The sequence below is a fragment of the Capsella rubella genome, unplaced genomic scaffold (genome assembly GCF_000375325.1).
Source record: "Capsella rubella cultivar Monte Gargano unplaced genomic scaffold, Caprub1_0 scaffold_6, whole genome shotgun sequence".
NCBI lineage: Eukaryota > Viridiplantae > Streptophyta > Magnoliopsida > Brassicales > Brassicaceae > Capsella > Capsella rubella.
The window spans coordinates 2,282,329-2,295,128 of NW_006238918.1; the positions used below are offsets into that span (position 1 = coordinate 2,282,329).

At 39.0% G+C, this 12,800-nt stretch overlaps 2 protein-coding genes across 2 annotated transcripts; both read left to right on the forward strand.

Annotated features, from left to right (window-relative positions):
* Window positions 1–37: 37 nt before the first annotated feature.
* LOC17881742 (leucine-rich repeat receptor protein kinase EMS1) lies at window positions 38–4,017 on the forward strand. The gene has a single exon (XM_023781255.1). The coding sequence runs from the start codon at window positions 219–221 to the stop codon at window positions 3,864–3,866; it is 3,648 nt and encodes a 1,215-aa protein (XP_023637023.1). The 5' UTR covers window positions 38–218; the 3' UTR covers window positions 3,867–4,017.
* Window positions 4,018–6,957: 2,940 nt separating this feature from the next.
* Window positions 6,958–12,800, forward strand: LOC17882913 (protein MEI2-like 4). Its single transcript, XM_006286962.2, has 14 exons — window positions 6,958–7,661; window positions 8,136–8,220; window positions 8,342–8,570; window positions 8,720–9,108; window positions 9,221–9,379; window positions 9,503–9,619; window positions 9,702–9,847; window positions 9,956–10,038; window positions 10,135–10,533; window positions 10,802–11,447; window positions 11,548–11,632; window positions 11,736–11,804; window positions 11,906–12,085; window positions 12,169–12,800. Exons 2-14 carry the CDS (start codon window positions 8,143–8,145, stop codon window positions 12,298–12,300), a joined length of 2,712 nt encoding a protein of 903 aa, XP_006287024.1. The 5' UTR covers window positions 6,958–7,661; window positions 8,136–8,142; the 3' UTR covers window positions 12,301–12,800.

The following is a 12,800-nucleotide window of genomic DNA, read 5'->3' on the forward strand; positions in this document are numbered from 1 at the left end:
CTCTCTCTCCTCTCTCTCTCTCTCTCTCTCTCTCTCTCTCTCTCTTCTCTTGTTCTTCTTCTTCATCTTCATCTTTATCGCGCCTAAAAAAAAAAACCTTCCTTTTCTCTTTAATGGCGTGATTGATCTTCTCCCCCTTGTAAAAAACTCCAGTCTTTCTCTTCAAACAGTCTCTTTTAAATCTCCGGTTTTTCTTTTTCTTCCTTCGTTATCTAACCATGGCGTTTCTTCTGTTTTTGTTTCTCTTCTTCTCTGTTTCGCGTTCCGCCATCGTTGATCTAAGCTCAGAAACGACTTCTTTGATCTCCTTTAAGCTCTCACTCGAAAACCCATATCGTCTTTCTTCATGGAACGTTTCGTCTTCCTCGTCGTCTCACTGTGCTTGGGAAGGCGTTACGTGTTTGTTCGGACGAGTCTACTCGCTCTCTCTGCCTTCAATGTCTCTCAAAGGCCATCTCTCTCCTTCTCTCTTCTCCCTCCCGTCTCTCTCCGTCCTAGACTTGTCCGGAAACTCCCTCTCCGGCCAGATTCCGGAGGAGATTTCAAGTTTGAAGAACCTTAAAGTGCTTTGTCTAGCTCGAAACCACTTCTCCGGTATGATTCCGTCTGAAATTGGGAAACTGAAACAGCTTCAAACCCTAGACCTCTCTGGAAACTCCCTCACGGGACACCTCCCGAGTCGACTCAGCGAGTTGCCTCAGCTTCTCTACCTTGACCTAAGTGACAACCACTTCTCAGGTTCGCTTTCTCCGTCCTTCTTCCTCAGCTTCCCTGCACTCTCTTCACTCGACGTCTCCAACAACTCACTCTCCGGCAAAATCCCTCCAGAAATTGGGAAATTGAGTAATCTCTCCGATCTTTACATGGGACTCAACTTGTTCTCCGGTCGAATCCCGCCGGAGATTGGTAACATCTCGTTGCTGAAGAACTTTGTTGCACCTTCTTGCTTCTTCATGGGGCCGTTACCAAATGAGATATCCAAGCTGAAACACTTAGCAAAGCTCGACCTTTCTTACAACCCACTCGAGTGTTCAATCCCCAAATCATTCGGAGAGCTGCAGAATCTGAGTATACTGAATCTCGTCTCCGCTGAGCTTGACGGAATGATCCCTCCAGAGCTTGGTAATTGTAAAAGCCTCAAGACACTGATGCTTTCTTTCAATTCTCTCTCTGGTTCTTTGCCATCTGAGCTTTCAGATATTCCTCTGTTGACGTTTTCTGCTGAAAGGAATCAGCTTTCAGGTTCATTGCCTTCTTGGATAAGCAAATGGAAGAAACTGGACTCACTTCTGTTGGCTAACAATCGGTTTTCAGGAAAAATCCCTCGTGAGATTGGAGATTGTCCAATGTTAAAGCATCTCAGTCTAGCTAGCAACTTGTTAACTGGTTCGATTCCTAGGGAGCTTTGTGGTTCAGGTTTGTTGGAGGAGATTGATCTCTCTGGGAATTTTCTCTCGGGAACAATTGAGGAGGTCTTCGTTGGATGTTCGTCTCTTATAGAGTTGATTCTTACTAATAATCAGATCAATGGCTCTATTCCTGAGGATCTTTCGAAGCTTCCACTGATGGCACTTGACTTGGATTCCAACAACCTCACAGGAGAAATCCCAACGAGTCTCTGGAGATCAACGAACTTGATGGAGTTCTCAGCTTCTTATAACCGTCTAGAAGGTTATTTGCCTGCAGCGATTGGCAATGCAGCTTCACTGACGCGGCTGGTTCTCAGTGATAATCAGTTAAAAGGTGAAATCCCAAGGGAGATTGGAAAACTTACATCTTTGTCTGTCCTGAATCTGAATTCAAACATGCTTCAAGGGAAGATACCAAACGAGCTCGGTGACTGTACTTCTTTGACAACATTGGATCTTGGCAACAACAATCTCCAAGGACAGATTCCAGACAGAATTACTGGTCTTGCTCAGCTTCAATGCCTGGTTCTCTCTTACAACAATCTCTCGGGGTCGATTCCATCAAAACCGTCTTCTTATTTCCATCAGACAGACATACCTGATCTGAGCTTTCTTCAGCACCATGGGATATTTGATCTCTCCTTCAACCAATTGACTGGTCCTATACCAGAAGAACTTGGCGACTGTGTGGTAGTGGTAGAGATTTTACTGAGCAACAACCATCTCTCCGGAGTAATCCCAGCTTCACTCTCTCGTTTGACCAACCTCACAATTCTGGAACTATCTGGAAATTCCCTTACCGGCTCCATTCCAGAGGAGATAGGTCACTCTCCTAAGTTGCAGGGGTTAAACTTGGCGAATAATCAGCTCAATGGCCATATACCGGAAAGCTTTGGCCTTTTAGGTAGCTTGGTGAAGCTAAACTTGACAAGTAACCAGCTGGATGGATCGGTTCCTGCTTCTCTTGGGAACTTGAAAGAGGTTACACACATGGACTTGAGTATTAATAAGCTAAGTGGTGAGCTTCCATCGGCACTGTCTCAGATGCTCAAACTCGTAGGCCTTTACATTGAACAGAACAATTTCAGTGGAGAAATCCCTTCGGATCTTGGTAACCTTACGCAGCTTGAGTACTTTGATGCTTCTGAGAATAGGCTATCTGGAGAGATACCAACAAAGATCTGTGGATTGCCTAATTTGGTTTTCTTGAATCTAGCCAAGAATAAACTGGGAGGAGAGGTACCGAGAGATGGTGTTTGCCAGGATCCTTCCAAGGCATTGCTTTCAGGGAACAAAGAGTTGTGTGGCAGAGTGATTGGATCAGATTGCAAGATCGATGGAAGCAAGTTGATGACTGCTTGGGGACTTGCAGGAATCATTCTTGGGTGTACAATCATCATCTTTGTGTTTGTTTTCTCTCTGTGCAAATGGGTTATGACAAAGAGAGTGAAGCAAAGAGATGATCCAGAGAGAATGGAGGAAAGCAGGTTAAAAGGGTTTGTTGATCAAAACCTCTACTTCTTAAGTGGAAGCAGGTCAAGAGAGCCTTTAAGCATCAACATTGCCATGTTCGAGCAGCCACTTCTCAAGGTGAGTCTTGCAGATATAGTGGAGGCAACCGATCACTTCTGTAAGAAGAACATTATAGGAGACGGTGGTTTTGGGACAGTTTACAAAGCTTGTTTACCCGGTGGGAAAACAGTAGCGGTCAAGAAGCTAAGCGAAGCCAAAACTCAGGGAAACCGTGAATTCATGGCAGAAATGGAGACTCTAGGGAAAGTGAAGCATCCGAATCTGGTGTCTTTGCTTGGGTATTGCTCTTTCAGCGAAGAGAAACTTCTTGTGTATGAGTACATGGTAAATGGGAGCTTGGACCACTGGTTAAGGAACCAAACTGGGATACTAGAAGTACTAGACTGGTCCAAACGCCTCAAAATCGCGGTTGGAGCGGCAAGAGGACTAGCATTCCTGCATCATGGCTTCATCCCACACATCATACACAGGGATATCAAAGCAAGCAACATTCTGTTGGACAGTGACTTCGAGCCTAAGGTTGCAGATTTTGGGTTAGCTAGACTGATCAGCGCGTGTGAGACTCACGTGAGCACAGTAATCGCGGGGACGTTTGGGTATATCCCACCTGAATATGGTCAGAGCGCACGAGCCACAACCAAGGGAGACGTGTACAGTTTCGGGGTGATATTGCTGGAGCTGGTCACAGGGAAAGAGCCGACGGGTCCAGACTTTAAAGAGAGTGAAGGAGGGAACTTGGTAGGTTGGGTGATGCAGAAGATAAACAAAGGGAAAGCTGTGGATGTTCTAGATCCGCTGGTTGTATCGATGACACTGAAGCACTCCATGCTTCGTCTGCTTCAGATCGCTGTGCTCTGTCTTGCTGAAACGCCAGCAAATCGCCCGACCATGCTTGATGTGTTGAAGGCCCTCAAGGAAATATAAAGCGTTGTTGTCGTTGTTTCTTGTGTCAGTGTTTCTTGTTGTTCAAGTAACTGTAGTGCTAACCGAAAAGCGAAGTGCGTGTAGGGTTTGTAATGATAATGTGTAACCTCCGAATACCTCAGGAAACCAAACTTTTTCAATTCGCAAGCCACTCAAATTGACAGAAATACCCTTTTGCCTTCAAAACTACATTTTAAGATAATTTATAAGAGAAAAAAAAAGAAAAAGGTTGGATTCTAGCTGTTTGATGTCAAGTCAATATCAAAGAAAAACACAGTGTATGGGTCAGTAAATAATTACTAACTTCTGGCTTTTATATATATTTACTTACAGTCACTCCCACTTATGTTTATTCTCTCTAGCTATATTATTGACATACATACAAATTTTGAAATTTCTACAACTTGCGAAGTGTCACTGTTTTGTTTCTTGTTCTGTCGCCAAATTGGTTCATGTAAATTTTATAAATTAAAGGAGCCCAAGAAAAATGTTTACAAAACGGGAATTCGTATAAACAATTATGATAAACTATATTGCAGTTTCACCATGTAAATTGTAATCAAGTTCTTAACTTTCTTGTGTCATAAAATTGGTAAATAAGGGTTTGTTTTCTCCAATTAACTAGAAAACCATAAAAAAGTGAAAAGGTCATAGTCTCAGTGCAATATAGAGTCGTAGACTTTTGTCCAAACACAAACAATTGAAGTCATATTTTTCACAGATTAAGCATTTATTGCACTGACCTAAAAATATCTCGATATGTTTATGGCTCTATCAATCAAAAATAACTAGTGGGTTTAAGTATTATACGGGCCAGGCCTATTCAATGTGAGATATCACGCCGTCTATGAACCCCCCCCCCCCCCCCCCAGCCCATGTCTAAACGCTAACATTAATTGTTTGCAATGTTTGGGTAATCACAAATAATACAAACAAAATGTGAGTTTAGTGTAAAAGTAGAGTCTCATACACTCATCAGTAGACCGACGAAAATATATAGAGAAAGACAACGACCTGTATTGGTATACGAAAGACTGCATGGACCATGTGAATAAGTCAATAATTAATGCATAATTGTTACACTATTTAATGATTGATTACTATGTTTATCCAGTGATATCTTTAATTAGTTAGTTTTTATTTTCTTTTCTTTTTGTGCTAAATATTATTGGTTGGTAACTAATTACAGTTGCATACTGATTTGATCTTTGCTTTGCTCTTCTCTGTCCAGCCTTGTTATATTCCAAGAATATGCTATGTAATGAATAATAAAAATTCAAAGGAAAACAAAAATGAATAATTATCTATATTACTATATAGTTAAGCTCGTCGCATTCCATTTCCATGCGTGATGATATATATTAGTCGTGACTGATGTGTGCATATGACTCGTGTCATACGCTTCAACTTATGATAAATGTACCTACCTAAAGGCGTGCAAGCAAATTAGTTTTTGTTTCTAAGCTTATTTCTGTAGAAAAATACAAAACCAATAAATATTTTTTGGGCAAAATTTGGCATGTGAACAATGGGAAGGATATAGTACACATTGCTACTTATATGTCTGCAAGAAACTTTACTCTAGTACATATTTTAGAATAAGACACGAGATCGAATATTTTGAAAAAAAAAATACAATTATGTAAAAAATAGATATGAGGAAAAAGATTATTACAAAACAAGAAACATATAGCAGGTATCGTAGATTCGGTTAGTTTACAAATGAAGTAAACTTTAGATGACAGCCTAAGTATCATAAACTAACTAAAATAAAGAATAAGGATTACCTGTTAAGGTTGGTTGTTTAGCTTTAAGATATGCTACAACTGGAATCGGTTTGGTATAATATAGCCGGTTAGTGGTTCAGGACCGGTCAGGTTAGGTTAAGATTAGATGTGATGTTAGTTCAACACCTACCAATCGTGTGTGTTTGGTCTTGGAGAGAGATTCGATTGGGATCCGACGGCTCGTGACTCGTGAACGATGGAAGAAGGAAGGGTGTGCACTGCAATGCCATTATAGAGGGGAGAATCGAAGCAGACGTAGGATTTTTTTTTTTTTTTTTTTTTTTTCTTTGGGTTGACGTCAACCATTGAATAAATGACACGTGGAAAACATTAAGAAGAGCGTCTTGATAAAAGAATAAATGCTTTTCTTTCATTTGTTAAAAAGAAAGGAGAAAAATAAAAATACCTTGTCTAATCCTTCACGCCGCGTCTTAGCCATTTAAAAAAAAAAAAAAACAAAAAAGGAAAGCTTTCAGACAACACTGAGGTTTTGCTTTCAGCTTGGCTTATATATTACAGTATTATTGTCTATCGGCTCGGCTGGGCTTAATGAATTGGACTAATCAGAAAATATTTTTGTACGATATAAATATTAGCCATGGGCTAGGGCTAATATTTTCCGAATCTTCGCTTTGTGCCCAGGACTAATAAATATCTCTCTAAAATCTTCTATTTTACTCAATATCTTCTAATTAATGAAAACTAATCATTATACTTATCTCAAATTATTAATAGCTTTAACAAAACACATTCTGTATTTTGAGAGATTTATTTTTAAAAAGTTCGTAAAAACCAAATAAGTGAGATATTTAAAGTAAATAATAATAAATGTGGAGTACGTGAAAAAAGGAAAACAAGAATGGGAAAGAACGTGAAGACTGTAAACAAGCCAAAATAATAAAAATAAAGTAGTTAAAAGATATCTTAAAAAAATTATTTATAGAAGAAAAAAAACAAAAAGAAATGTTGTAATCTTCTTCAATGTTTATCCTTTTGTTGTTATTATTTATTGTGACGTTAATGCGTTTTTATCGTTTCCTTTTTACTTTTTACTCACGCAAAAACCTTTTATTTTTGGATTTTTTTTTTTAACATATGTACTTCACGCGAAAGTTGCATCTTGAAAAATCTCAAACATTTGTCGTGGAATCCATTTATTCTATTTATTATTTTAAATAAAAATAAAATTTAGATAATTGTGAAAACTCTTTAGCCAAAAAAGGTACCTTTTAATAAGTTTTGTATTAATCCAAAGAAAACAAAGAGATAGACATAACTCGCCGATGACAATGATATTATAAGCCGGATCCAACGACTGCCGTCGCGAGTTTATAAAAAAAAAGAAAAAAGAAAAAGGATAAAATCGAAATCTAAAATCGAACGGTGAAGATAAAAAGCTCACACCGTAACGCTATATCCATGGCAGAAACACCGTAGCAATATCCTCTCTCTCTATCTTTTGTCTTCTTTCTTCCATTCATTTTTTTTGTTTAATAATTAATTTCCAAAATCCGAAACTAACCGATAACCAAACTCTCTCTTCCCTCTCTCTCTCTCTATTGGAGGGAGTGCCGGAATCAAATCGGGAGTATCACCGGAATTTCTCACAATTACTGTTTTGCTTCCACCATCTTCCCCGTGCAATAGTTTTCTTATTCTACTTTGCTCGTTCGTTGAGGAAAGGAGAATTTGAAATTGAGCACCGATTCAACTTTTTTTTTTTTTTTTTTTTGGAATTACATATAATTCTCAGCCTGCTTATGATGATTGGATAGACAGAAACAAACAAAAGGTAAAATATAAAAAAGAGAAGAAGAAGAAGAAGAAGAAGAAGAATTTTCCTGCTCTCTCTCTCTCTCTCTCTCTCTACATCTCTCTCTGCTCCTTTTTATTGTTTTGTTTCGTCGAGAACGTGAAGCCTAGAGAAGGTTACGAGATCCCTTAGCTGCTTTGATTTGCTTTCTGACGGATTCTAATAAGAAGAAGCTGAAGCTGAAGCAGAATTGTGGTAATTATTATCTCGTTACTCTTTTTTTTTTTTTTTTTTTTATTAATTGTGGGTTAGGGTTTTTGATATTGATTATATTTTGTTGTGCCCAAGTTTTGAATTTGGTACAAGTTAGTTGGTGCTTCTTAGCTTCAATTTGCAATAAAATTAAGATCCGAACTTAGGCGAATTGTAGTCTTATGTTGTTTGTAATTCCGAATTTTGTTCCTTTGTTAAATTTTCTTCGTAAGTCAAAACCATTTCTTCATCCTTGCTAAATCTGTTTTTGTTGATGTGCTCCTGTTTTATCCATTGAAAATTGTCATATTTACTTGATCTTTTGTCTGGCATTCATACTTGCTTCCGGTCCCTTATGTTTTTTTTTTTGATAAAAATAATTCATTCTGTTGAGATTTATTTTGATTCCTCTAGTTTGATTGTGGAGTTAGTAAAGCTAGAGAGTTAAAAGTTTTGATCTTTCTTTTTCTTTGTCAGCTGTACAATGCCGTCCGATATATTGGAACCAAGAGGTGTGCCGACACCTTCTCATTTTCATGAAGACATTCGCATCACTCCTGAGGTTACTACATCTTGCATTCTTTGCTTCTTTCTGTATTTTGATTTTCTAACGATACAATTTGGTCTGTATGTGTTCAACGCTTTTTCTCAAGTCATTTGGTGCTTTTTTTTTTTTTGTGCAGAAACAATTTGGTTTTATAAAAAACAACATGATGCCTGAAGGTGGTGGGGATAGATGTTCTAATCTACCGACCAGTTCTTGGACATCTGACAGTTATCAGCTGTCACAACAATCAAGCTTGTCTGGGGCGCTTCCTTCCTTTATCCCTAATGGAAGAACAACTGCAAGCGATACTCACTGGGAGAGCAGTCTATTTTCCAGCTCTCTGTCCGAACTTTTTAGTAGAAAATGTAAGCTTCTTATTCAGTTTTACAAATTAGCACTTGTTGTCATTGTTGGTTTCTAAGTATATCTAACAAAGCACTCCGTCATGTGCTAAACAAACTTCTTATTTTTAAATTTTATTCTGATATGTGTTTCCAAATTGATGGTTTTGCAGTACGGCTACCAAGAAATGACAAGTTAGCCTTTACGTCTGCAAGCCGTGAGGAAGAACCTTCGGAGTCTTTAGAAGAGATGGAAGCACAGACTATTGGGAATCTTCTTCCAGATGAGGACGATCTTTTTGCTGAAGTGGTTGGTGAGGGTGTTCACAAGTCTCGTGCCAATGGTGGAGATGATTTGGATGATTGTGACCTATTCAGCAGTGTTGGTGGCATGGAACTAGATGGAGATGTTTTTTCGTCTGCGGGTCAAAGAGACGGAAAGAGAGGCAGCAATTTTTCGGTTTTTGGTGAGCATCCCTGTGGAGAAACTGTTTCCAGAATACTTTTTGTTACGAATATGGATAGCATCATTGAAGATTACGACCTGAATGCCCTTTTTGAGGTACGTATTTTCACCCGCTTTTCTGGTTATAGATTCATAATTTATGGCAAGACACTGTATTAGCAATTTTGAAAGCCTTCTCTTCTCACTGATGATATATCTATATTTTTAGCAATATGGAAATGTTCGGGCTCTTCATACAGCTGGCAAGAATCGTGGCTTTATCATGGTATCATACTTTGATATAAGATCTGCTCAGAATGCGGCGAGAGCACTCCATGGTAGACTCTTCAGGGGAAGGAAGCTTGATATTCGTTATTCTATCCCAAAGGTGTTGTTAACTGTTCCGATCCCCTTTGTTTGTATAATTGTGGTTTCTCTCCGTACTATGTGCGTTTCACCTGTAGTCTGTGCTATCTTATACCTTGCTTACTACTCTTTGTTTTGATATCAGGAAAATCCCAAAAAAGAGAACTCCAGCGAAGGAGCCTTGTGGGTAAATAATCTTGATTCCTCTATATCCAATGAAGAGCTTCAGAGAATAGTCAGTCCATATGGAGAAATCAGAGAGGTTTGTTAACTAGTGTCCTCCTTGTTCTTGCTTTGTGATATTGACAATTATATATAATTTTTCTATTTCTGTTTGTTTGTAGATTCATAGAACGGTGCATGATAACTCACAAATTTACATAGAATTCTTTGATGTTCGAGCTGTAAAGGCCGCACTTCAAGGACTAAATGGACTTGAGGTCGCTGGGAGGCAGCTTAAACTTGCACCAACCTGTCCAGAGGGTACAAGGTGGTTATAGATTTATCTTCCCGCCTTAGTAATTCTCAATGGCTGCCTGAAACAGTAACTACTGGACTTGAATTGTGTTGATGATACCTGTTTTTTTTTTCCTTTCAGTTTCTTGCCTCAATTTGCTGCAGATGATGGTGAGGGGGGTGTATCTAAAATGGCTTTTAATAACCTATCATCAGCACACATGGGTATAATAGTGCACTCGGTTTATGATGATTCGTTTCTCAATAATTAAGCATCTAAGGATCTCAACTCATACCTATCCTTTAACATCTCTGTTTCAGGGAGACATTTCCCAGGAATCTTAGCTTCGACCTCCATTGATAATGGGTATATGCGAGTGATGCACAATTCTGTTGGGTCACCTGTGAACTCCTTCATTGAGCGCCATCAGAGTCTCGATGTTCCTATTGGTTTGCCACCATCGGCAAGAGTCATCTCAGCTAGCAAGCCTGTTGGTCTTCAGGAGCCTGGAAACCATTTTGATAATTCGAAATCGGGGATCCAAAGCATGCCAAATCTACATCCTCATTTTCCTGATTACCTTGACAATGTTTCAAGTGGCAATCCATATAAATCCTCTACGACATTCTCTGATATGGTCAGTGATGGGCAAAAAGCAAATGAAGGCTTTATGATGAGCAGTGTTCGTGGGATTGGCCTAGATGGGTTTAATGGAAATGGTAATTACATGTTCCTCTTATTGCTTTTCTGCTCTGATACAGTTGCTTAAGGCTAGTGAGGATATGCAACCAACGATTATGAATTCAAGAAGAATAGTTTACTGTAGAATCTCTAATGATGGTTTTTTATATTGATCCTGACTAATGTGAATATGATCTAGTTACTACCTTCAGCATCTGCTTACATGTCCTCCTGGGTTTAAAACTTGTCATTCTTACTAAATTGGTATTGGAATTACATTTTCTCTTTTTAATTTTCTTATTGCAGTCATAGGTTCTCCCATAAATCAAGGATCCCATCGCGGTAACCTCAATTTATGGAGCAACTCTAACACACAGCAACATAATTCATCAAGTGGCATGATGTGGCCTAATTCACCATCTCGCGTCAATGGCATTCCTTCTCAGCGCATCCCACCTGTTACTGCATTCTCTAGAGCATCTCCTCTAATGGTGAACATGGCATCATCGCCTGTGCACCACCACATTGGATCTGCCCCAGTATTAAACTCACCTTTTTGGGATAGAAGACAGGCATATATAGCTGAATCTCCAGAATCTTCTGGATTTCATGGTAGCATGGGATTTCCTAGCTCTTCACCCTCACATCCAGTGGAAATTGGTTCTCATAAGGTTTTATCTCATGTTAGTGGCAATCGCATGGATGCCAATTCAAAAAATGCTGTATTACGATCATCTAGACAGATGCCTCACCTCTTTACTGGGAGGAGCCCTATGCTTTCAGTACCAGGCTCTTTTGATTTGCCTAATGAAAGATACAGGAATCTTTCTCACCGAAGAAGCGAATCTAGCTCTAGTAATGCTGAAAAGAAATTGTATGAGCTTGATGTTGATCGCATATTACGTGGGGAGGACAGCAGGACAACGTTGATGATAAAAAACATTCCTAATAAGTAAGTGAAGTCACCTTTTCTCTATTATTCCTTGTTTTACAACACTCCCAATAAGTGAAATTAGCTGGTTGCTGATTTTATCCTTTTTTTTTGGGTTTAGGTATACTTCGAAGATGCTTCTAGCTGCCATTGATGAGTACTGTAAAGGAACATATGATTTCTTATATCTGCCAATTGACTTCAAGGTATGATCTCTTACCTTTTTACCTTATGGACTCTACTGCAACCATTGAAGCTTGCGGTATTTTCAATGTCGATGTCAATGAACAACCTGCCATCTATTTGCAGAATAAATGCAATGTGGGATATGCTTTCATCAACCTCACCGAACCTGAAAATATTGTTCCGTTTTATAAGGTATGGCCTCGTACCAGTCTATGATCAATTTGTATTGACAATGAACCTTTTGCCGTTAAGAAAAAGAAGAGCATTTGGTTACAAGTTTAAATCCTTAACAGGCATTCAACGGTAAGAAATGGGAAAAGTTCAACAGCGAGAAGGTGGCATCTCTTGCATATGGTCGGATTCAGGGAAAATCAGCTCTTATTGCCCACTTCCAGAACTCAAGTTTGATGAATGAAGACAAACGTTGCAGGCCTATTCTCTTCCAGACCGCTGGGCCAAATGCTGGTGATCAGGTAAGAAAGATCAAGGCCTTACTGGAGATAGTTTTATACTAATCATTGCCAGCCATTTTTATGAGAGTTTGTAAATGGTGCAGGAACCATTTCCGATGGGTTCCAACATCCGGTCAAGACCAGGCAAGCCTCGAACTAGTAGCATCGAGAACTACACACCCAACTTTAGCTCTGATAACCGAGAAGAATTTCCAAATGGGACAGACTCGATGTAACAAATGAGCCAGACAGTTTTAATGTCGTAAGCCAGACTAACCTTAGGCGTCGTCTTCTATCAGAGGTGAAAAAAAGGAAAACCCCAAAAGATTAACACAACAAGGTAAAATATATATATATATGTCGTTGACACCCCCACAGCTCTGTAAATCCCTTGGGGAGTGTGGTAAATTACCTGAGAAAACTCATTTTGCAGAGGAGAAAGTTTTTGAACTTGGTCCTTTAAACTCCTGCTTCACAAGTTTTGTTGTATCACTAAAACCTCCCAGAGAAATCTTGCTGGCCTTTTCTCTTTCTTTTTTTCTTTCTGATTTTTTTTTGTTTTTGCTTTTTAAAAAAAATTGGTGGGTTGTTGTGTGGACAAGGATCTCTTTTCGTTGTACTTTGCATACAAAATGTAACAACCTCGTACGATTGGCCAGTGTCTTGGGACCATAAAACCCCTAAGTCTTTGGGCAATGCCTTCTTCCTTCTTCTATTGGTTTTGAGTGCTTCTTCA